This window comes from Aspergillus heteromorphus (assembly GCF_003184545.1).
Source record: "Aspergillus heteromorphus CBS 117.55 chromosome Unknown BO70scaffold_28, whole genome shotgun sequence".
Taxonomy (NCBI): domain Eukaryota; kingdom Fungi; phylum Ascomycota; class Eurotiomycetes; order Eurotiales; family Aspergillaceae; genus Aspergillus; species Aspergillus heteromorphus.
In genome coordinates this window covers 66,492-88,517 of record NW_020290433.1, presented here as the reverse complement: position 1 = coordinate 88,517, position 22,026 = coordinate 66,492, and the positions used below count along the sequence as shown (strand labels likewise).

Genomic DNA, 22,026 nt, shown 5'->3' with positions numbered 1-22,026 from the left:
CCACAGCCAGTCAACCGGCTTGGCCACCACCGGAGGGGACCGGGAGCGAAATGACGGCCCTGTCATTGGTAGGCACTACTTACCTAGTATCTAGGTAGTATCTACTGCATAGACCCCGACGTCAACGGGGACCATTCATCCATGATGGACGGAATAATTGTACTTGAAAGTATTCTGCGGCACATTGGTTGTATGAGCAAACGCCCCCTCCGACGGGATTATCCCGTTGGATGCAGCCTGGAAATTCTGGTGCGAGACCTGCCGGACAGTGACGGGAATGATAGGCAGCTGCGTCATATTTGTTCGGAAAAGATTCCGGGGTCTGCCTCTGTCGGCACCAGCACCAGCACCAGTTACGGTAGCCCCTGCGATGATACATCATGCCCCCCTGCAAGACCAGGAACCGCGAGTAAGACACCAGGAGTTGGACCAGGCCGGGTTCTCTGGGATTGTCTCGATTCCTCCAGTTACTGTGCACTGCATCTAGCATCAAAACGAGAGCCTTTTCGTCATCCAATCCGAAGGCGAATCCGACAAGGGTGCAACCTGCTGTCCGCGCAAGTACTAAGTACTACTTAGTACTCGGTTACCATGCATACAGTAGATAGGATGGCTGGATATGTACTCCGGCAACCTGTCAAGTAGAAAAACTGTATATGCCATGCATTATCAAAGCGAGACCGATCTCCTGTGCCTACCAACATACTACTTAAGTAATGTTAGTACAGTGCTCAAGTCCTCCGAGCTTACTTGGTACTGGTCGCCGTCCTTAAGTGTGTACTCCTCCGTACGGAGTATCGAGTATCTAGTAGATTATAATAGAGAGACCCCTGTGTGGGAAGTCTGGCCAGCCGGCGGGAATTGAAACGAGATTGGCATCGCCATGGCGCTGATGGATTAATAATGGGCTCCCGGATTGTCGCTGGGCTCCGGCATCGAGACCGGCAGAGACCACCATTTGCTCCGGAGTCCCAACTCGCCGCTAGGCCCAAGTAGGATTTAGTCACGGAACGCATGCGGGAGGAGCAGGACGAGCAGTCACGCTCGCCCCGCCCACTGCCCAATGTAGAATCGCAGCCGATCCCGCATGCCGATGGAGTACGAATCGCTGGGTCGGTCCAAACTGCGGTAACGACTGCTACCTTGGAACCAACCCTAGTGGTTTACCAGGCACTGGATACTGGAGTGGCCACAGAAGTCGGTTATGGATCATCACGACCCGCAGGTAAAGAACTGGGGAAGGCTCGGAAGGAGATGTTGCAACCGATCACCAATGCTTCCACCAGGGACAAGTCGACGTCAGACTTTTTCATTTCTTTCTCATCCTTGCCCTGAATTTTCGATGTTCTCAGGGGAGAATGATATCGCGCCGCAGATGGATCAGCTCAAATTCGGGGCGCTACTACAAAAATTGTGCACTCAGTCAGTCAGATGCTTGGTCTTACGTATCAACAGCCAGCCAGATTGAAAGGCGGGCAAATTAAATCTCGCAACAGGGTTGACGAACTCTCCCTCTCTTGCTCTCTCCCTGCAGCGCATTTACAGGACAATTGTTCCATCCCGAATCCATCCCCCTTCCTGAGCGTGAATAAACAAGCTCTTCCACGTGAGACTTCGCCGACTTCCAGCCGAATATCGAAACATGGCCGATGACACGTGTGGTAGCGCCGACAAGCGGCGCTTTCTGAACTCACCAAGGCAGCCACAGCAGCCCAGAATCGGTGCAGCAACTGCGGATGACCTTCGATCTGTCCCAGGTGGGTTGGCGTCACCGGCTGGCTTGATGCCCAAGTGGAGTCGGAACGAACAGACTACGTAGGACCAAAGGCTATTATTGTGCTCGGTTGGCAAGGGAGGGCCATCCTCTACCAGCGATAATCGGAGGAAACCGTCAGCCCCCTTCCCCCCCCCCCCCCCCACACATCAGATAGGTGGAAATACGGAGTAGGCTAGCAGCAGCGGGAGATGACTACCTATACAGAGGGCGGAGTACGGAGTACTGGGGTAGCTAATAATAATGATAATAAGAAGAAGAAGAATATTAATAATAATCAACCAGGCACCTGACTCTGAGGTCTCTCTCCCTAGATACCGAGTCCCTAACTTCTAGGGACTCCCGGAGCTCTGGGGGTGCGGACTGTTTCATGTACAGTGTCGTAATGCGTTGAGTTTCGAGTACGTACCTTAGTGTTGACTTGAGGAGCAGACGGTTCCTTGCTGAAACCATGCGCCGTCACAACATCTTGCATGCTGCTACTGGGGAGAGTACATGTCATTGGATGTGTTCGCAGTTGATCGATAAAACTGCCTGCTAAGGTCGGGGTATTTACCCTACGTATGTAAGTAGTGCGCAGCTTCGAAGTTCAACGCCTCATATCGTGATCTGTCGGGCCTGGAATAATACTACGGGGCAGGAACGGACTGGGTAGATTAGTAAAGTAGTTAGGACCTACCCAAGTAGGACTGGCTGATGGAATCATGGAAGGAACCACTACTACGACTAGTAGGTACGGCCCCAACAATTCTGAACACAGTTTGAAGGCGCATCCAGCCTGATTGGCCCAGTGGATAATTTCCGACCTTCACGAGGGATTTTTCAGAGTTTCCCCCAAATCCCCCCACGCCAATCACTGACACCTGGACGGATCCCCATGTGGGGACCCGGGGAGAGGAACTGAGGAAGGGGCTGGGGCCTGGGGGGGGGGATGACTAACCGACAGTCGGCTCGCCAGCGACTGCGGGTTGGCAGCCAATGACAGGCTGCGCAAAGGCAGCCGAGCTGAGCAAGGGTGGGCGACTAATCCCGATCAGGCAAGGTGGGTATGGGCATGGATCTGGATGGATTGATGGAAACAATGAATGGAGTCTTTCGAGTTTCGACCCTAGAGCGATAATTAATTATTTGCCTGCTGCGGCGAATGATCGAACCTTCCAGCTCCCGTCTTCCCCAGTCTCACCCCCTTTTTCTGATCTTGGGGGAGACCGGGGCAGATGACGGGATGTATGATATCATTCTCACTAACTACTACCGTGTACTCCTACTAGCAAGTCCCAGTGAGTTTACCTTATCTACACCAATGGAGGAGGCAATTGAGCCGTCTGATAGAGTACCACTTACTGTGCAGGCGCACATGTCCTGGTTTAAATGTCTCACGTCCTTCCTCCCGTGTCTCGCAATCTCCCAGACTTCCTTCCACTCGGCCCAGCAAGGAAGGGAATCCCCCGCACTTGGGTCTAGTTCCGCCTAACCCTTTACCCTAAAGGTATAGGCAGCACTCCGTACGCCGTACTACTACTAGTAGTAGTAAGTAGGCACACACAAGGACCGCCGTGTGGCTGCACTACTCCGTACGTACTTAGTACTCGGACATCTTCCCGAGCCAAGCAACAAGCACAGCGATCCGAGCTCTCGCCATCCACCAACAAACCCCCCACTCTCTCCCTCCCCCTCCCCCACGTTCTGTCAAATTGGCTGTCATGCAGGTGCCAGGCTGGCCCACCACCGCAGCATAGTATAGGCCATCCCCCATCTATAAGAGGACGGAGAGGATACCACTCCGTACCTTACGGCCCGGGTATACATACACACACAATATCAGGGAGGCAGATGGAACTGCAACCACCATCAAGTCCACTGGCAGTCCTTGTGCCCTGCATGGCTGCGCAGGGATCCCGGCTGATCCGAGAGGCCCGTGTCAGAAGACTCGCGTGCTCGAGGGACCAGGGAACTGTCGCCTGCCCTCCCTCCTAATCGAGCTGGTCTCCGTCTGAATCATCATCCGCATTCCGACTATTCAGGATCCTTGCATGCAGTCAATCCTTCAAGTTGGGCGCGAGCATCGCCTGGACCGAGTCCTCAAGGGCTGAGATCTCGCATGATCCCTGGGGTGACTGGGCCCTTGGAGAGACCCGGTAGCAGGGGATATGGTGTACTCTTACTCGTACTCCGTACTCCGTACTCGGTACTCCGTACATCCGTCCTCTTCGTCTACCTGGAGCGAGGCGGATCATGGGGCAGTGCCGTTTCCGGAGCGCTTGAATACCAGTGGCTATCAATGCCCGTGTGTGCATCGAGAGGTCTTGCCCTCGTCACCCTTTTCCGTTATGGTATCTGTTCCCCTGACTACCGGGTGCACAGCTTGAGTAGAATGATGGTTGATGATACTCATCAAACTCCTCCGTATCATTACTCCTTACTTCCACACTCCTGTTCTTGACTATACGAGAAAGCACAGTTTGGACTCATCGGTCATAATTAGGGCATAATCACATTGCGTCAATAAATTCATTCGATGACTGAACCACAGTCCTCGGTTCCCATAGCTCTCGGCCAAAACGCCTTTTCGGGATATCTCAATCAGGAAGAAATATGTGCCCAGCCAACAGCCAAACCAATATACAGCAAACAAGTAACTACCGGTACGTTGGGGCAACAGAAACAAGGGCCACCAGGAAAGGTTAAAAGGAAGGAAAATAGACAAAATAAAACACAAAATCCCTCTGCATCCGTTAAGCACCACCACGGCCCATTCGTTCAATGGACCCCATGATGCCGCTGCGGCCGGGCCCGAAGACTGCAATCCCGGACTTGCCGCCGCTGGTCCCCCGAAGATGTTGCCCAGGGGCTCTTATCTTGGAGATTTTCTTCTCGCCAGGGGCGGAGGTCGTGCTCGGGGGGCGAATGCCGCTCGAGGTGCTGGAATGGCTAACACTCCGCTGGAAGTTCTCGGAGGACGCTTCTGTTGCGGCCGGCACCGGCTCTGGCGACTCGATCTCTTGATCTGGAGAGGACTGGGAGGCGCTAGGCGCCGGTGGTTGATTCTGCTGAATAGACAACCATTCATCCACGGCGGCCACCAGATCGCCTTTTTCTGCTCGCTCCTGTTTCAATTCAGTGCGCAAATTCTCGCTGTCGTTCTTGAGAGCTGCCATTTCTTGCTGCAGGCCTTTGATCTGCGCCTCTAGCACGCGTTTCTCTGCCTCGTGTTCATCGCGTTCTTGGGAAATCAGGCTGGTGTCGATACGCGGAGCTTCTGGCACAGTCGCATCCCGCTCCGTTCTCAGGCGCTCGTTTTCTTCGTTGGCAGTCGCCAACTTATTCTCAGCCTCGCGCAAGCGCTTTTCCCAGCGAGCCTCGTAGCTCTTCTTCAAGGCAGCTACTTTCGTTTCGTGCTTGCCCTTGTACAACGTGTGAAGCTCACGTGCAACTTTCTCAACAGCATCCTGCACCTCCTTGGCAGTTTCTTCGGGAGACTTGGTGTGGATAGTGCTCCCCGAAGGCACACTTGCCGTGGACGCAGACTGCAGCGCAGCAGCCAATTGACTCTCCAATTCCACCACTTTACCTTCCAACTGCTCCTTGGCCTTCTCCACTTCATCCACCTTCTTCACCAACCGGTCTTTCTCCTGCTCGCCGTCGACAATTTCGGCCCTCACGTTTCGAAGTACGGCTTCCATTTCCTGGCCTCGTCGCTGCCATTCTGCTTGCTCGATCTCCAGAGACTCCACGCGGGCGATCTCGTTACGGACCTCTTCCAATGCCTCCCCAACACGCCGCTCCGCATCTGCAACCGCCTGCTTGAGACTAGCAACCTCTGCCTCCTTCCCACTCAGTGTAGCCTTGAGAGACGAGATTTCCGACAGAAAGCCGGATTTCAAGGATTCCAGCTCCCGAGGTGTTACCGTCGGGATGGACCGGGGTGTAGGAGCGCTGGGGATGTCGAAGTCCAAGAGTGAAACCTTTCCAGGGGACCGCGCTGGGTCTCTAGCGGCTCGCAACGGTGACCGTCGGGACGGGGAGTATCGCTCATTCTGTACGCTATAGCGGTGACGAGGGAAAAGGTTGGGCTGATCGGTCAAGTCGAGCAAATTGGGCGTCTCGTTTGAGTCTCTTACTTCCCGCCTTCGAGGCGTGGGAGAAGCCATAGGTGTGCCGAACTCACTCAGCAGGGTGCTCTTTCTTGGGGATTTCCTCGCGGTAGTAGGTGTAGCCGGTTCGACGCTCTGACGAAGAGAGTCCTCTGGCCTGGCGGGATTGCTCGGGAGAGGCCGCTTGACTTTGAACGGGGAATCACTTCGTAGTTGTGCAAACGTAGTCATATCCGGGATCGCGGAGAAAGTGCTCAGGCAAGTCTCGTCCATGGACTCATTGGGGTCTTCAATCATAACATCATCTTCGTGCAAGTCGTGCAAGTCGAGAACCTCCTGCTCTTCCTGCATGCCACCGTTGTCATTTTCGTGGAGAACAGTGCTCATGCCTTCGTTATGTTTCTCTTCCATCATACTATTGACAACTTCCGGGCCAGCACCTTCTGATGCTCTCTGTTCCCCAGCGATCTCGCAGTCCTCGTCGTAGACAGTGATCTCCGGAACACCTCTGGGTCCAGTCCCCTTCTTGTGTCTATCCGCGGGACCATCCTCATCGTCGAGATCGTCGGGCGCATGTTCATAGGAGCGCTTCCTGGGAGTCGCAGAGTGTTCGCTTGGGCCTACCGAGGCCTGCCGATTGAGAGCTCGCAGCCTCTGAAAGTCCACCGTTTCATCTCTCGCATCAATCCGAAAGGGCGAGCTAGGGGCGACTTGTGGCGAGCTGGCATAATCATCATTTTCATTTCCATTTTCATGTTCAACAAGCTGATCGTGCCCCTCATACGCATCATCAGGACTCGGATCTTCCTGGACCGCAACCTCAGCAACCACTTTCAGGGGGCTCGAGAGAATGTTTTCCTGCGCATCGGCCGCTGCCAGATACGCATCCATATCGATCTCATCGGCATCCATGGTGGTCGGATTGGCATAGTCCGGCGACAAGGCTTGCGAGTTCTGGCGCGAGGACGGTAAAGGGGAGAGGGGCGCAGACATGGCAGCCTGGGTGGGGGGAGAAGATAGGTTGTTATGTAACTGAGCAGTCGACAGATGTTGTCGCAGATCAACTTTGCGAACAACACAAATGCCCCGATACCAACAGATGACGATAACGAGGTTCGTGACGTCCCAGAAGTTGAGCGAGTGCGGCTCGGAGATGGTTTATTATGATTATTTTCGGGGCCGTTGCCCGGATCGTGGTAAACAAACCTAGTCCTAGAGCGGACTAGCGGCACCGTGCACGGTGGGCGGTGAGGCGCGGTAAGTGCCCCCCTGGCTTGCTCACCGCCTTGCGTACACCATACAGCAGTGGGCACAATGCAGAGTGGAGCCTACACTGCTATCTAAGATGGAGAGATGTGGGAACTGGGGATGCGCAAGGCTAGGAGGCTCAAATGGTATCTAGTACGTCCACTGCATTATCAAATGGGGCGCTAATGGCCTGAAGTATATTTGTTATGTAGTATGTGTATCATCTCATCTACATACATCGGGCACCGAAACACCGTGCATCCGCTAACAAGTGCAGAACCCTAAAAAATATATTTGACATGGATGGTATCCCGCATTTGTCACAACCTTTGAGTGGACCTGCCAAAGAAAGAAGAAGAAGAAGAAGAAATCAGGCACAGAAATCAACGACAGAAAAAGGACGGGTCTATGTAAGCGCCATGACGGGTCGCAAATATGCAGAACAACAAGGCAAGCTACGCATTGTCGTCCCTGTCGCTATCAGTGTCCGTTACAATGATATGAACAACCTCGTCTTTGACGGGTGATATATCTGAGGTGTAGCGGCAATGTGCATGTGGTTTTATAGTGACGGAGACATGCTTCTTCTGTTCAATGAAGCAGACTTGCACCGCACCAACGAGTGCGATGAAGGCGCTTGACCACCAGGCGAGGGCAGTAAGTTCGATCCTGGCACCAGCGCTGTAGAGATAGCCAGCAATGGGAGGCGCAAGCGTGCGTGCAAGAGCGCCGGTGGAGGCTGCGAGGCCATTGATTTTCCCCATGACCAAATCGGAAGGACTCGCTTGTTTGATAAGGATGAGAAGGACCGGAAAAGCGACGATCGAGAGAATGTTGCGAACCACCAGACAAGTGTAAATGCCAAACATCACATATCTGCTGGACAAAAAGACAAGGAACGGTACCATTAAATAAGCCAACGGATGGAGAACAGTGACGATGATGAACAGTTTCCAAACACCTAGACGCTCAGCCAGAAGAGGGAAAATGAAGATTTGGATGACCAGCGCTATAAGGCCGTCGGTGGACATGATCAGCCCAACGGTTTGTGTTGAGAGGCCCACGCCCCCTGGGAATCTGAAAACCGATGCCGAGAATGCGGAGATATCACTGAAATTCCGGTCCTGCAGGAAGATAGGTAGCAAGTGGTCGTATGTCATCGAGTGATAAGTAAAAATGGCCAAGGCAAGGATAAGCATGCTTTGCCGCCATGTAAAGATAGAGTGTTTCTGCGAGGTGGATTCTGGGTTTGAAAAATCTGCGCGCACAGCCCAATGCTCGTCCTCATGGAGACGGACCTGGTCGAAAGTTCCATAGGACTCGATGTGCAGGTTCGTTCCGGCGTTGGCCGTGGCCTGCGCGGCTATGAGAAGAGGACGATCCGCGGAACACCTGTCAAGGTCATCTGGTGCAACTTGGGGTTGCATATCCGGGTGAGTCTCGTTGAGTAAGAGCCAGCTGAGGATGATGCTACAGAGCAGTAAGACGGAACAAACAAGATTAGGCAGGAGGTAAGGGAATTTGCCAAACAGGCCATCGCGAGAGAAGAGCGAGGGGAAACCTTCGGCAGGCTTTACAAGCAACCCTCCAATGGCTGCAGGAGACGCAAGGCGATTAATACCCATTTCCACGAGGCGCCACGGGGAAAGTATCAGCACACTGACCTGGTCCCATGATGGTACCTATCGACCAAACGAATGGCATGACAGCATAGGCTCGAGCTACATACACCCACGGTTAGCGACAGCTGCAACCACGAGAGTATCCAACCGTTAAGATATCCTTACGCTCATGTTCGGGCCTTTTGACCAATTCGCCAACGATGGTCTGGATGACACCAATGTTCCCATTCAGGGCCCCCCCAAGAGCGCGGCCGAAGAGTGCCACCCAAAAATTAGGGGCGAACCCGACCAGGAGGAGAGACAGCAAGGTCCCGAAACAACCGGAGATCAGGACGGGTTTACGCCCGATACGGTCTGAAAGACCCCCCCAGAACATGCCGGTGAGGGCTTCAGCCAGCGAAAAGGTGGAGACGAGAATGCCCGCATAGAAGGAGGCGTTGTCGGGGCCGGCCACCTGGAAGTCCCTAACCATCACCCAGGAATATGGGAAGATGGAGGTCAGGGCGATGGGCTCTGCGACGCGACATATTGCTAGAAGGAACAGCTGGACGGTGGGGAATTTGTCGTCGTCGTCGTCGGCGGTTGGTCTTTTCTGCAGTGTCAATACCATCTTCGGTGGAATCGTCAAAGACTCTTACGGCAACAAGACTTTTCTCTGTCTTGAGTCCTTTTAATGTCTCGTGTTGTACTATATACCCCGCACGATCTTTCAACTTTTTCTCCACGTTTGGGGGGTGGGGGATAGACAGGAAGAAGAAAGGAGATTGCTCAGTGGAAGATAGAGATGAGTTGAAGATGGGAGGAGAGAGAGAGAGAGAGAGAGAGAGAGAGAGAGAGAGAGAGAGAGAAGAAAATATAGTAGTGAAAGAGTGAAGGGACCCGGTCACCAACCGCGGTCGGACAAGCCCCATGGAACGCCTCCCCCGTTATCCAGCACTCTTGATTTGCGCACCAGACTTGCGACCGTCAGCAAAGTTTTCGACTTTCGGTCGAGATCGAGATAGGCCACTAGATACTACTAGTAGTCTGGGGGGTGATATATTGAGAGGATTGGAGATATCTCTTATATTTCATCAGCACGGAATACAGACCAGGCTTTCAGTTTCTTGACATCTTGACTGACTTCCTCCTCCTACTCCTCACCTGGCCAGGTACAATCGCAATTGGCTTCCTGGTTTCCCGGTTACTCCCCTCATGGGTGGCTGGTTGGTGTAACATGTCTTCCCGACGGTACTTCCGAGGGCAGAAACCCCCGAAGGTGGCGAGCATGTCTTTTCTTCCTCCTCCTCTGCCCTGCCTCCCCCCTCTTCCTCTGTGCCTTGCAGCTAGAAAGTTAAAACGCTTAAATGATCCAGAGCTACGACCACTGAGGGAGATACAGAGATCGCAAACTCAATTCCCCACAGGAAGCTAGCTCTCTATCGTCACATCATGAAACTTCAACAACTGCCACCGCGCCGATCGAACCATGGAACAGCGCCGAGTGCCATACGGAGCCCACATCTCCGATCTGTTCAGAGGCCAGGCTGGAACGAAAGACATTGATGACATGTCAAAAAGAGGGGGGGGGGAAAGGCATAAGCAATGGAATAAATTGCACGAATCTCATACCCAAGCAACTGCGCTGTTCTATTCATAGCAATGGTAGATACAAATGGCTGGGAGTTGTTGAAACAAAAGGCAGGGATTAATCAAGGAGATCGCATCTTCTAGTGAGAAATTGTTCCTTGGACTTAGTCGTCCTCGTTGCTCAAGGGGACACCATGACTGTGTGCCAGTTCGACAGTCCATGCCGTTACGCGAAGAGTGAAACGTACGGATATGGAAATGTGGTTCACACCAAGCCTCAGTCTCACGGGTGGGCTAGCATGCGGTCCTTTGAGGAAGGGATCCAGGTCTGGCCAGCCAGCCATGCGCCGGTGTATTTTGGTCTTTTGATGGGTGCGACATGCATGGGGCATGCATCTCTAATGGCCAGCATTTTCAGAGACAGGAATATATGATCGCCGCTCTCTTGCAGCCTGCATACTGAGTCAGCGCATCCATCCATGCCAGGGGCCCCTGCCAATCGATAACGAGTATTCCCCGATCAAACATACCTCAAGCCACTTTTCCACCCAAGGTTTGAATATAGCCCAAGCGAGAAGGCTGCCCGTGGCGATGATAAAGATGAACACTATCGCCTCATCCTTCCGGGAATCTCGTTCTGGACAGACGTGCAAGGTCAATGTGAGAACGGGCAATAGAGACGCCGGGCGTGGGGAACCAAATCATACGAAAACAAGTAGTGAAGACATCATCTTCCTTTGCACCATGACAGGTGGGCAAATCGTAATCCAGGCAAAATTTCCGGCTGCAATCGTTACAGTTCAAAGACCGATAGTTCTTGGCTCTTCCATCCAGGCCATGCGCATCATCACTGCGACCAAAGAACCGCAAGGCACCGTGTAGGCTCGAGCCGGAGCCCGAGGAGTCGGGATCGAGAGGGATGATCGTGCTATTGGAGAAGCAAGTGCACTTGCAAAATGATGCGGGCGCTGCGTTGGATAGCAATATGTCAGCCGGTCCTTATTGAGCCCTTATTCTCGGAGGATGCGCGGGGCGTTGGGGAGTCACTCACCGGAGGCTGTTGCGAAAGAAGAGCAGAGCAGAACGACAAGAAAAAGAGCCAGCACACGGGAGAGGGAGTCCCGTAGCAGCATCTCTGAGAAAGTTCGCCGTGTGGAAGGGGGGTGATTATCCCTTCGATCAACAGTTGACGTGTCGATTCATCGTGAGTTCGCATCGGCGAGGCCTCCGAGCCATCCCCGGATTCTTGGCAGCACGTGAGCGGCTGTATACTTATTCAGTACTTACCCCATGGTACGCAGTACGGATTATTACGCATTACGCAGTACGAATTTCTTCTACTATGTCTTCTTTGTCTTCGATCCCCGAAGGAACGCTTCCCGATAGATGCGGCAATGTTCCATGTCTATATGCGAAGTATAAATGGCAAGATAGTGCAACTTGCCAGCCAAAACGCCGATGATGATGATGATGATGATGATGATGATGATGCATGCATGCATGTACGCAGATATGTCAGGCACCAGCAACGCAGCCCTAGGATTTTCCTTTCATGCCCTTGCTGCGGTTGTCTCTCTGTCTGTGCTCCTTAGCAGCCTCGCGACGCCTCCTCTTCCAGGCGCGGTTGTTGTCACCACGGTTCTCCCAGAACCATTTCACAAACTCCGAGTCATCCGTCTCTTTAGCCGCGGCTTTGGGTATCGGTGTCGTCAGGTGCATTGCACCATCCAAGTCCATGGGATCAGCCGGTCCCAACCCATTCCAGTTAATACCCCGGCCAACTAGAGCTGTGTCAGGCGTTGGGGCAGCACTCCTTAACCCGCGGTTTTGCAGATCTCTCTTAGTAAAAGGCGTATGCGGACCGGCGGGCTTTTCTTCCACCTCTTCTTCGGACTCTATATCGTCTTGTCCAAAGAAGCTGAATGGCGCATTCTCCTCCGTGTCAGGCTTCACTTCAGAAGAGCCGGGTGCGGGTCTCTTGAAGAGTGCTTCCAACGGGTGGACGCCTTCCGAGGGTGTGTTGTCATTCTTTGTCTTATCTTGTTCGGGATGTACCGACTGATCGTCATCGCTACTGGATGACGAATCATCCGTTTCCTCCGTCGAACTAGATGAGTCGTCTCCGTCGCTTTCAGAGTCTGTAGAATCCTCTTCGGACGAGCTCTCGCCACTGGAGGAGGTCCAATCCTCCGACTCGTCTGCAGGTTCAGGTTCCTTGATGGTCTTCTGCGACTTGGACTTTCCCTTCTCCTTGGCCCCGGCCTTTTGTCCCGGTCTATACTGGTCTGTCCTTATCCGATCGCTGACGTTTTCCTTCACATTTCCGGCCTCATCCACCCAGCCCTTGCCTTGTTCAAAACCAGACGTAGGCGTGGACCCGTTGTTTTCGGATCGTAAGAAACTCGGCTGTGTAACTGTTTTGGAGAACTCATGAACAACGGTCTCCTGCGAAGACTTATTCTTCTTCTTGGTCTGTTTCTCAGATTTCTCGTCGACTGTAGATGCCTTATTTGGGGGGACCTTGGTGCGAAACAAGCACTCCGACTTCTCGGTATACTTCGATTTCGCTTGGGACTTTGCCGCCTTTTCATCCTTGCCCTTCTTGTTCCTCTTCTCGTCCTTGCGCCTTTCCTGTTTGGCATCTGCCGACTCTGTCCAGCCTCTCTTCACCTTGCGATCCGACGGGAGCTCAACCCCCTCCAGAACTTCCTCTCCCGCCTTTTGCTTCTTGGACTTCTTGTCTGACGAGGACTTGTGCGCAGCATGGCCGGCATCCTCTTCCTCGGTCCGAGATCTTTTTTTGGGCCTAGCGGTGTCCACCTTGAACTTTTTGCCTTTGAGGATGGAGCCGTTCAGCTTCTTCTTGATCTTGTCGGCCTCCATGGTTGGCAGGGTCACGTAACCGAAGTCGTTTTCTGGGAAGGTTGGAATGGAATGGAAGGAGATCTCGGTAGCGAGAGACCGAATCGACGCAGGCAGCACGGAAGGAAGAATGTCGGGGGAGAACGGGGTGATATGAAGACGTTTAGTATCGGACGTTGTGGTCGTCATTTGTCAGGTTTAGGTTGACAGATGGAGCAACTTGGGTGTATGGGGAAAATGGCAAGTCAATTAGAGAATCGCACCGACATCGCTTGCTGGGGGGTTATGTGAGAGGAATTCAGGTCGCGCAGAGAAAATGAGGTATGGATCTCGATTCCAAATCCTTGGAATGAATAGCGGGCGATACCTATCTATGAGTGAGGCCCAGGGTCAGTCACAATTGAAGCAAATGATCATGGCCAAAAAAATGATAGGGCCGATGGATTTTCCGTGGCGCCAAGGCCGCGGATGGGAGGATATGTGGCGCAGGTGGCAGCCCTCAGCCACCGGGTCTGCCAAACAATTACTACTACTAACTACGGAGTACCGTATTAGTTAGTATACCGCATCGCATCCTGGGCATCCCACATGTCAAATCAGTCAGTGAGAGTGCTAGTTAACTAATTACCGGGACTTACCTATAATGAAAGGGAATGCTTTCTAGACTCATGCGATGTCACTCTGGATACGAACAATTTGATAAGACCTGCCACATCCTTGCAATTGCGCTAGCCCAATACAGACTTGATACGATGTACTAGTCGGATCGATACCGTACCAAGCCGGTGGGTAAAGTACCTACCTACTATCAAGGTACCACTCACTTCTTACCTAGTAGATACTGCGCGCCTAGGTAGGTTGTAAGTCTAGATGGGAGTTAGCTCTCAGTAATAGTAGAACTACCCATGGTTACCAGGAAGAGAACATCCAATGTGTAGTAGTAATAATGGTTGAGGTCATCGATTTCTTGTGATTCCGCGGAACCCAGTACCTACAGGTAGGTAGGTAAGTACTAGGTAAAGGTACCTTACCCAGTGGCAGTAGTAAGGTAGTACAGATACAAACCCATACGAACGGCATAATTACTACCTGCCTAGTAGGTAGTAGTAGGAGACTAAGTACTTACCTAGTATTCTCTACCCTGCCACAGCCTCTCTAGTACTCCGTACCTGGGAGTAGTACCTTCTTACTGTACTACCTTACGCTTGATCGCTGTCATCTTCTCTCCGCTACCTCTCCCTTCTTCGCCTTCTTCGCCTTCTTCTTCTTCCTCCTCCTCCTCCTCCTCTTCCTCCTTCCTCCTCGCTTTATTCTTTCCGCCACTGTTCCCCATGGAACATTGCCCCCTCTGGTCTGGTTATACGACTGGAAGATCCCCCCCTCTAGCCCCTTTCCGGCCCCATACGTACCACCTACCCGCGGCTAACTAAAGCCCGCATTCTGATCTCATCGTTGCTTACAGCTTCGACGTCGTCGCTCACATGGCCACGTCGGATTCCTTGACATCGTCTTGCTCGCATCTCCACCCTAGCAACTGAGGGTCCTCCAGGCTCCAGCACGTGCTCCACTTTCCTCCTCTTTGTTTGATTTCGATCCGCGCTCTGTGACTTGCGCTTGGAGCCTTTTCTAATCCAGGCTTGCCTCTTCTACCACGTCCCTTACCCGGCCGGGAACTTCGCCTCTTCTCCGCTTTCTTATCCGGCCTCTTGCCAATCTGACCATCGATTCCACCCAACTCGCATACAATCAACGTTCAACCCCCCACCACCTACTATTGCCGCCTGAACACAACCCCCATCCTCGCTCGAGATGGGCAATTCTCAGACGAAAGAGTCCCGCCCGTCTCTTCCCTCGTCAAATCGTCGCAGTCATCACCATGGCCCCTACGGTGACCGCCATCACGCGGATGGCTCCCGATCAACACGAGGGAGTAGACCTGACCTATCTATCCTCGGAATTGGCGGAAGCTCGGAACGAGATCTGGCCTCCCTCGAACACCGACGAGAAACAAGACAGGAACGCGAGGCTCGCCGGCTAGAGAAGGAGCGGATAGCTCGGCTCAAGGAGCGAGACCGTAGTATGAAGGAGGAGCATGTCGATGGTGGCTATCTGGTAACCCAGGGTGTTTATACAGGAACAGAGGATTTCAATAAGGCCGTGGTCCGACAGCTAATGGTAAGAAGACTATGGCGCTACCCGTTCGGGTCCGGGGCTAACTGTTCCCTCACAGATTGAAAGACGACTTGCGCCCTTCTGGAGAGGCCTCAATGACTTCTCGGACTCGTGGACGGAGCATCAGCTCATGGCAGCCGCGCGTGGCCTCCCGATCCCCCCACCCGACGAGATCCCCCCAGAGCTGGAATATAAGAACCCCCCCAAAGCCGCGGAGGATGGGAAAGAGGCTTCCGATTCTGCTGCAGTCCAATACTTGATGGTCCCGATCACTGCAAGGTCCCAATCATACGGTTCCGACGCTTCCCAGTCATCTACACCGGCGCACTCACTGCCATCACCTACATCTCCCATTGCCTCCGGCACCTCGAGTTCACCTCTATTCCGAACCCGGGCAAAGACACTCGCATCTCTTACCACGTCTAAGCACGGTATTCAATCCGACACCACTTCTCGGGAGATTCAGCTGCCTCGCGATCCGTTCGTTAATGGGCAACCGATCGAGGCCTATCTGTACAAAGACGCGGCCGAGTGTCCCATCTGCTTCTTGTACTACCCTCCGTATCTAAACCGTACGAGATGCTGCGACCAGCCGATATGCTCCGAATGTTTCGTCCAGATTAAGCGCCCTGATCCCCACCCGCCAGAGCACGGGGAGGCAAGCCCGAACCCCCCTCCGGATGAGGCTGAGCATCCTGAGAGCCAAGACTGTCAACTGGTATCGGAACCATCAGCGTGTCCATTCTGTGTTCAGCCAGAGTTCGGTGTTACTTATGCGCCACCGTTATACCGTAGAGGATTGGCCTACGCGTCTGATCTCGGCGCTCGTCCCAATGTCGCTTCGCCACTCTCGTCCACATCTTCTCTCTCCTCCGGGAACACCCCCATCACAGGCCGCCGACGCGCGACCTCGTTATCTGCCAACGACCCGACGGTGATTACGACCGATAGGATCCGTCCTGACTGGGCTCAAAAGTTGGCGAATGCTCGGGCGCATGCGGCGCGACGGTCCGCGGCAGCAACTGCTCTTCACACGGCGGCTTATCTGATGAACTCCAATGGAAGTGGCAGCGAACCCCGGAATTTCGGTCTCGGAAGGAGAAGCGTTATGCGGAGAAACGGTGCCCCAGAGGCTCAAAATACATCTGCCCGCACTGGGTCCCAAGCGCTACAAGCCCTGGCGTTTCTGACAGATCGACGCGGACCAGGGCCTGAAACCGACTCCACAGAAGAAGGCCCTGGCCACTTGGCGCCGCCGCGCCAAAGTTCCAGGCGCAATCGCATTGATGATTTGGAAGAAATGATGATGATGGAGGCAATCAGGTTGAGCCTAGCCACCGAGGAGGATAGACGCAAGAAAGAGGAAAAGGAGGCGAAGAAGGAAGCCAAGAAGAAGGAGAAGGAAGCGAAAAAGGCGGAGAAGGTAGCGCGCAAAACGGGGCTTACGAGTAACAATGCGAGCAGTTCCGCCTTGGACGTACCCCCAGATGGGAGGCTTGGCCGGGTCACCAGCAGCTCCTCGTCGATGACCGGCGAAGAAACCGTGACTGGGGGGAAGGGCAAGGAGGTCGATCGGGTGTCTCCATCCGCAGCCACTGGTGCGCCTGCCGCCACCGCTGGCGTTGCAGAGGGTGTCCCCGTCCAGTCCGCCTCGGGGACATCGGCAGCCCCCGTCGACCAACCGCTGTCCTTGCCGGCTCCCCCCATCGTGCAGTCACCTCCCAGAGAGCTCACAAGGCCGTCTCACCTTCGGCATGTCTCGAGTGCATCCTCATCGTTGTCTTCGGTGGTTGAGTCGATGTCTGGTGATCATGCGGCACCACACTCGTCGACCGAGGGCGCAAGTTCGTTTGCCGAGCCCATGTTCAGTTTTCGAAGCCTGGCTGCGGTGATTGGCGACGAAGACAAGCCTGAGGACGCGACCGAGCATGTGGAGGATACGCTGTCAAACCCCACTGCGGAAGGGTCGGCCTACCACCCTGCCCCGATGACGAACGATGATGCGCCCTCTTCTGAAGAAGCCCCCGCCGCAGAATCCAGTGCGCCCCCTAGGGAGCAGGGGGACACTCTGATGCCAAAGGAGGTCGAAAGTCAGTCCGTGGAGATTACTGACACTACGCGTGATGCCGAAGCTACTTCTTGAAGTTGGAACTCAGGCTCCTGATGTTTTGTCGTGGTTGGATCCTTGCGTCCCCCGGACGGGGTGGTTAGGCAACAGCTTGTGCTGGCGCGACTGGCGCGAAAGGTGTCTTGGAGGGCAAAGTCTGCGATGAACACACTCCTTTTTTTTTTCTATTTTCTTTTTCTGTCCTGGGTTGCGATGGCGGGGAGCGCATGGTATCTTTCTTTCCTTATATACATACAGTTGCATAGAGTTGCCTTTTCCGGACCCCCTGTCCTCTTCTTTTTTTTTTTTTTTTCTTTTTTGTGTCCGTGGTCCCGTGCGCGTGTACTTATGCGCTCTTCAGATATGCGCCGAGATGAGGGAGCTGTGCAGATGACGGCATGGGTTGCTGATGATGGTTGACACCGCTGGAGCGGATGTAAGCCGGCCACCGGGTGGGTGATTGATTCGGTTGAATACAGCGTTGGATTAAAAGATGAATGATGATGGTCAGACTGCCCCAAGTCCTTTTTTTTTTTTTTTGTTTTTTCTCCTTCCGTTCTCGTCCGTGACCCTGTAGACGGACGGACCCTCGATCTCGTTTCAGCCGTGTGGACTGCGGCAAGCTCCACCGGGGCTGGGGGAAATGAGCCGACCCTGATGTTGAAATTTGCAGGACGGGGGGATTCGGCGATCCAAAGGGCCCCAGGGTTGTTGTCAGCAGACAGATGCAGGAGTATCTGTGGAATGCGTGAAGCACTCACTGTACATATCTATCTATCGATTTACTCTACCACCCCTGCTAACCAGATGCGGCGTAGTGTGGAGGGACTAGAGAGGCTAAGACGAGGCCGCAGGGTCCATCTCACAGTCCGTCCTCCGTATCTACTATCTATCTATCCAGACTAGTGAGTGAACGGGATTTTCTCCGGTGAGCCTGGGTTGTCTTTTGCCTTTGCCAGATCCTTCATTCCGGCCAAGCAGGCGGGATGCCGGGAAGTGACGCTATCGTCCACTAGTCAAGGCCGGACTGGCCCCGATTCCATTGTCGATAGATAGAAAGATAGCCCGATGCTTGTGAATTTTTGGCCTTTCTTTCTTTTTTCTCTGTCTGTCTGTTCATAAAGACAGGGGAGATAGATCAATCGATCGATCTATCTACTCCGGTACTCCGTGTCTCTCCGCCCATCTATCATCGCTAAGTATCTAGAATTCTCCATCCATGCGGTGCCCACATGGGATCCATCCGTGGTTCAGGCTTTCAGCTCGTTTCCCTGTTGCACTTGCGCGTTCCTGGATCGAATGCGACAATCCGGATTTATCTTGGGCCTCTCCACTTTTTGCGCCCCTCTCTGCTCCCCCCCCCGAACCATGATTTGCCCGCGACCTGCTGAGGAACTGCTGCCAGTGTCTTGGAATAGGATTGGTGCCTGGCAAAGATTTGCTCTGGATTTGTTTTCTTCCCTTTGGCGCTGGTCAGCCAGGTCTCAGGAGTCGCCTGTAGGGTTTGCCGATTCAGCCTGGAGTCCTTTTGCGCGCGCGCGCTGCCTCTCTTTCTTACTCTCTCGCTCTCTTGCTTTCTTGCTTTCTCGCTCACCCTCTCACCCTCTCACCCTCTCACCTTCTCTCACATATACATCCTCTTTATCTCTCCCTGCAGTCTCCCACTGGTCATCTTGAACCCGCATCCATCCAGATCATCAGCACAGATTCCCCGCGACTAGAGGTGGCTTGTGCAGAGAGCCCTCCTCCTACCACCCCCCACCACCACCATCATGGCCATCCTCGACAAGGAAAATCGCCCCCGCGGCTTGCGAGTCCCATCCTTTACCAGGAAGGGCTTCAAGCAGAAGTCCTCCGAGTCTCTGCCGCAGAAAGAGGTCCTTCAGAACCAGGTTCCGGCTCAACCAGACGCCGTCCCTGCTCGTCCTGCCCCGCCGTCTTCCGCCGCGCAGCCCCGACATTCAACATCCCCAGCCAGCCCCAGGATGGCCACATCCCAAACCCAAACCCCTCGATGGCCAACATCCATCCGGCGTACCGGGCCTACAGGCCGCAGCCGCAGCCTCCCGCCGTGCCAGCCGCCGTGCCAGCCGCCGTGCAACCAACTCCCCCGTCCAGCGAGGAAGACCCCGAGCGAATGCTTCAGCCTCGGGACGCAGAAGAGCCATTGGAAGATTTCATCCCCACGCCGGAGCCGGAACTGGACGGCACTGCCACACCCATGGAGCTGGTGTCCAGTGAAGAAAACAATGGACCATGGACGCCTCCCGAGATCGAGCCTGTTGCCGCGCCGCTGAACAAGTTGCACTTCGCGTGCTACCAGGACCATAAATCTATGCCCCCCGCCAACAATGTCTGGCATGCGCTACCCTGCATGACCTGCCAGAAGTTCGACCGGGAAGTCCGGTACCGCTGTGTCTTCTGCTGTCTGCGGATTTGCGCCGGTTGCTTCCAGACCTTGCAGAAGTCCCCAGATCGCTCGTTGGCGCAGCTGATGGAGTCCATCTCCACGCCGGCAGCCTGATATCTAATCATCTTTCATCTTTCCTCTTGATCATCTCATTTCTATGGCCCATATATTCATTTTCATCTTATTTCCACCTTCTAATGTTTACCCGCCGAGTCCCCGCATGGCAGGGAAGAGCGCTGTATTTACTTGCTATGCCTCTCTCGCTTCCAAAGGCTCATGGCTTTGATTTCGGCTACAGCCGTCGACGCCCAGTCCCCGGCTGATGGATTATAGTGCTTTTGCTGATACCACGGAAACCTCGGTTTCTCCCCGCTGCTTGCATTGTGGCCTTACGTTGAGTTGCTTATTTTTATCTTCGCTGTGTTTGTTTGATTCACCGCAGGCATGGCCCCAGTCCTGGCGATTGGGCTGCTGTATGGAAGGCTGTATACTGTCGAGAAGATTCCCAGTTGATATGATACCTAGTCGAGTTGTGAATTCAACGGTCGAGTTCCGAATACATATTATCGTAGAACGGCGATCATCCGTCATGGTCACAATAGCAATGTATAGTACAGCGCATGCCAGTCATTAGTCGTGATCTTCCTCTGTCACTCCGGGACATCCATCCATCTCTGCCGTCTCGTAGCGATATTTGCACCAGAAACAGTAGTGGTGTTGCTCGCGGAGATACTGGACCAGCCGGGAAAGCCGTTCGCCCGGTTCCAGCGCGTTAAACTCGTCCAGCTCGGGGTCTTCTTCTTCCAGCTCTTGCTCAAGGATCGTGGTGATATCCCGTCCCCCTCCGAGGGCCTCCTGGTCGTCTCGCTCGAGGGTTGGATCATCGTAGCCCGGTAACCGCGCATTCGGGAAGAACGACGACGGAAGAGAGGACTGTAATAGATGGCGGGTCTGCAAGTCACGTTCCTTTTCTTCGCGCGCGCGCACCAGTCCCCGGTAAAGGATGTTGATCTGAGATGTCGGTTTGACCTTGGCCTTGACTTTCTTCGGGCTAGGTTCGCGGGCTGGGTCGTCTCTGTGCGACTCTTCTCCCTCGTCCTCAGGGTTCTGTGCTGCTTGGGGCTGCCCTTCTCGAGAGGCAGATTCGGGGTCCGCCTCTGCTTCGGCATCTAATCGTTCGGCGACCTTCTGTCCAGCCTGAAATTGGGCCTCGAGCCGTCTCGTCTCGCGCTCCAGTCGTACCCGGTCGCGATAATCCCCCTCGTCTTGCTTCACCTTCTTTGTCACTTCTTCGGCCTCCTGGAGGAACTTGCGCTTCCGCTCGGCGTCCAGACCAATACCGCCGCGATCTTCCTTGAATATCAAATTGAGGGGCTCGGACCGGCCTCGCGACTGGGGATCGGTAGGTGTCGGACTCGAGGCGACTTTCTCGTTCTGGGGATCGGCCTGCTTCCCGAGAGTTTGTCCCGGCTTGAAGCCCAGTTTGGCCATCATCTGGAACCCCTTGTTGGAGGGGTCGAGCGTACTGGTGGATAAGGCCGCATCGCGACGGGCAGCTTCTTCGGCGGCGCGCTCGGCTTTGGATGGGACTCTGGCCCGGGCTTCGGCCTGGAAAGGAGGGTCAAGGGCGACCCGGGTTAGAGGGGGTTCATGGAATGGTCGCATCTTTTGGTGATGATGAAGGCAAGGCGTGCGTGTGCGTACTCACCTCGCGTTGCTGTCGGCGCTTCTTTTGCGCAAAAGTCTCCTTCTGCTGCGGCTCTTCAATCACCATGTTCATGTAGTCGTCATCTCCGTCATCGTCGTCTTCGGCGTCCGCTTTCCCCGACTTTGCGCGTGCGGGGGTCTCGGTGTACGGGTGAGGGGGCATGTCAGTCACACGCTCCTGGATAAGGTCGGAGTCGAGATAGAGGAGTCTGGAATTAAAACTGCCGAGGGAGGAGGGACAAGTGCGAGGGGACAATGCGCCAATTCTGTCAGATGAGCGACGATCGCAGGGGGGTGAAGAAAAGAGGAGAAATCGAAATGCGGAGGGCCGGCTTTTCCCTCTCCGCTTTCCTCCTCTTCTCTCCTCTTTCACCTCTGTTGTCTCCTCTTCTTCCATTGCCTTTTGACGCACAGACTGACTCACCTGTGACAATAATGCGCCTACTGACTACGTACAAACA

At 54.1% G+C, this 22,026-nt stretch overlaps 8 protein-coding genes across 8 annotated transcripts; 2 read left to right on the top strand and 6 right to left on the bottom strand.

Annotated features, from left to right (window-relative positions):
• Nucleotides 1–4,363: 4,363 nt before the first annotated feature.
• BO70DRAFT_123205 (uncharacterized protein) lies at nucleotides 4,364–7,003 on the bottom strand. Its single transcript, XM_025537971.1, has one exon. The coding sequence runs from the start codon at nucleotides 6,859–6,861 to the stop codon at nucleotides 4,510–4,512; it is 2,352 nt and encodes a 783-aa protein (XP_025396170.1). The 5' UTR covers nucleotides 6,862–7,003; the 3' UTR covers nucleotides 4,364–4,509.
• Nucleotides 7,004–7,370: 367 nt separating this feature from the next.
• BO70DRAFT_365198 (MFS transporter) lies at nucleotides 7,371–9,218 on the bottom strand. The gene is made up of 3 exons (XM_025544005.1): nucleotides 8,904–9,218; nucleotides 8,781–8,837; nucleotides 7,371–8,710 (listed from the first exon to the last, which is right to left on the bottom strand). Exons 1-3 carry the CDS (start codon nucleotides 9,208–9,210, stop codon nucleotides 7,572–7,574), a joined length of 1,503 nt encoding a protein of 500 aa, XP_025396169.1. The 5' UTR covers nucleotides 9,211–9,218; the 3' UTR covers nucleotides 7,371–7,571.
• A 1,023-nt stretch (nucleotides 9,219–10,241) lies between these two features.
• On the bottom strand, nucleotides 10,242–11,491 carry BO70DRAFT_321296 (uncharacterized protein). The gene is made up of 4 exons (XM_025540511.1): nucleotides 11,359–11,491; nucleotides 11,015–11,275; nucleotides 10,838–10,944; nucleotides 10,242–10,759 (listed from the first exon to the last, which is right to left on the bottom strand). Exons 1-4 carry the CDS (start codon nucleotides 11,438–11,440, stop codon nucleotides 10,706–10,708), a joined length of 504 nt encoding a protein of 167 aa, XP_025396168.1. The 5' UTR covers nucleotides 11,441–11,491; the 3' UTR covers nucleotides 10,242–10,705.
• Nucleotides 11,492–11,686: 195 nt separating this feature from the next.
• On the bottom strand, nucleotides 11,687–13,621 carry BO70DRAFT_365195 (uncharacterized protein). The gene has a single exon (XM_025544004.1). The coding sequence runs from the start codon at nucleotides 13,356–13,358 to the stop codon at nucleotides 11,844–11,846; it is 1,515 nt and encodes a 504-aa protein (XP_025396167.1). The 5' UTR covers nucleotides 13,359–13,621; the 3' UTR covers nucleotides 11,687–11,843.
• Nucleotides 13,622–13,926: 305 nt separating this feature from the next.
• BO70DRAFT_355404 (uncharacterized protein) lies at nucleotides 13,927–14,502 on the bottom strand (the record flags this gene model as incomplete). The annotated part of the gene is made up of 5 exons (XM_025541900.1): nucleotides 13,927–13,967; nucleotides 14,001–14,018; nucleotides 14,073–14,160; nucleotides 14,235–14,262; nucleotides 14,360–14,502. The coding sequence occupies 5 exons, from the start codon at nucleotides 14,500–14,502 to the stop codon at nucleotides 13,927–13,929; spliced, it is 318 nt and encodes a 105-aa protein (XP_025396166.1).
• A 476-nt stretch (nucleotides 14,503–14,978) lies between these two features.
• On the top strand, nucleotides 14,979–17,484 carry sip5 (Sip5p; the record flags this gene model as incomplete). The annotated part of the gene is made up of 2 exons (XM_025539608.1): nucleotides 14,979–15,344; nucleotides 15,400–17,484. The coding sequence occupies 2 exons, from the start codon at nucleotides 14,979–14,981 to the stop codon at nucleotides 17,482–17,484; spliced, it is 2,451 nt and encodes an 816-aa protein (XP_025396165.1).
• Nucleotides 17,485–18,793: 1,309 nt separating this feature from the next.
• On the top strand, nucleotides 18,794–20,372 carry BO70DRAFT_365193 (uncharacterized protein). Its single transcript, XM_025544003.1, has 2 exons — nucleotides 18,794–19,371; nucleotides 19,401–20,372. The coding sequence occupies exons 1-2, from the start codon at nucleotides 19,221–19,223 to the stop codon at nucleotides 19,970–19,972; spliced, it is 723 nt and encodes a 240-aa protein (XP_025396164.1). The 5' UTR covers nucleotides 18,794–19,220; the 3' UTR covers nucleotides 19,973–20,372.
• Nucleotides 20,053–21,836, bottom strand: BO70DRAFT_365192 (putative G-patch domain protein). Its single transcript, XM_025544002.1, has 2 exons — nucleotides 21,567–21,836; nucleotides 20,053–21,466 (listed from the first exon to the last, which is right to left on the bottom strand). The coding sequence occupies exons 1-2, from the start codon at nucleotides 21,726–21,728 to the stop codon at nucleotides 20,489–20,491; spliced, it is 1,140 nt and encodes a 379-aa protein (XP_025396163.1). The 5' UTR covers nucleotides 21,729–21,836; the 3' UTR covers nucleotides 20,053–20,488.
• Nucleotides 21,837–22,026: the final 190 nt, after the last annotated feature.

What these genes read in the sequence shown, in the direction of transcription:
- BO70DRAFT_123205 (XM_025537971.1), bottom strand. Translation starts at nt 6,861, where the DNA reads ATGTCTGCGCCCCTCTCCCCTTTACCGTCCTCGCGCCAGAACTCGCAA.
- BO70DRAFT_365198 (XM_025544005.1), bottom strand. Translation starts at nt 9,210, where the DNA reads ATGGTTAGGGACTTCCAGGTGGCCGGCCCCGACAACGCCTCCTTCTAT. An exon ending in CAAAAGGCCCGAACATGAGC is followed by an intron (nt 8,838 to 8,903) that starts GTAAGGATATCT and finishes GGGTGTATGTAG; the next exon opens with CTCGAGCCTATGCTGTCATG. An exon ending in AGGTACCATCATGGGACCAG is followed by an intron (nt 8,711 to 8,780) that starts GTCAGTGTGCTG and finishes CGTCTCCTGCAG; the next exon opens with CCATTGGAGGGTTGCTTGTA.
- BO70DRAFT_321296 (XM_025540511.1), bottom strand. Translation starts at nt 11,440, where the DNA reads ATGCTGCTACGGGACTCCCTCTCCCGTGTGCTGGCTCTTTTTCTTGTC. An exon ending in TTCTTTCGCAACAGCCTCCG is followed by an intron (nt 11,276 to 11,358) that starts GTGAGTGACTCC and finishes TATCCAACGCAG; the next exon opens with CGCCCGCATCATTTTGCAAG. An exon ending in GGGTGGAAAAGTGGCTTGAG is followed by an intron (nt 10,760 to 10,837) that starts GTATGTTTGATC and finishes CTCAGTATGCAG; the next exon opens with GCTGCAAGAGAGCGGCGATC.
- BO70DRAFT_365195 (XM_025544004.1), bottom strand. Translation starts at nt 13,358, where the DNA reads ATGACGACCACAACGTCCGATACTAAACGTCTTCATATCACCCCGTTC.
- BO70DRAFT_365193 (XM_025544003.1), top strand. Translation starts at nt 19,221, where the DNA reads ATGGCCATCCTCGACAAGGAAAATCGCCCCCGCGGCTTGCGAGTCCCA. An exon ending in ACCAGACGCCGTCCCTGCTC is followed by an intron (nt 19,372 to 19,400) that starts GTCCTGCCCCGC and finishes TCCGCCGCGCAG; the next exon opens with CCCCGACATTCAACATCCCC.
- BO70DRAFT_365192 (XM_025544002.1), bottom strand. Translation starts at nt 21,728, where the DNA reads ATGCCCCCTCACCCGTACACCGAGACCCCCGCACGCGCAAAGTCGGGG. An exon ending in AGCGCCGACAGCAACGCGAG is followed by an intron (nt 21,467 to 21,566) that starts GTGAGTACGCAC and finishes CCTCCTTTCCAG; the next exon opens with GCCGAAGCCCGGGCCAGAGT.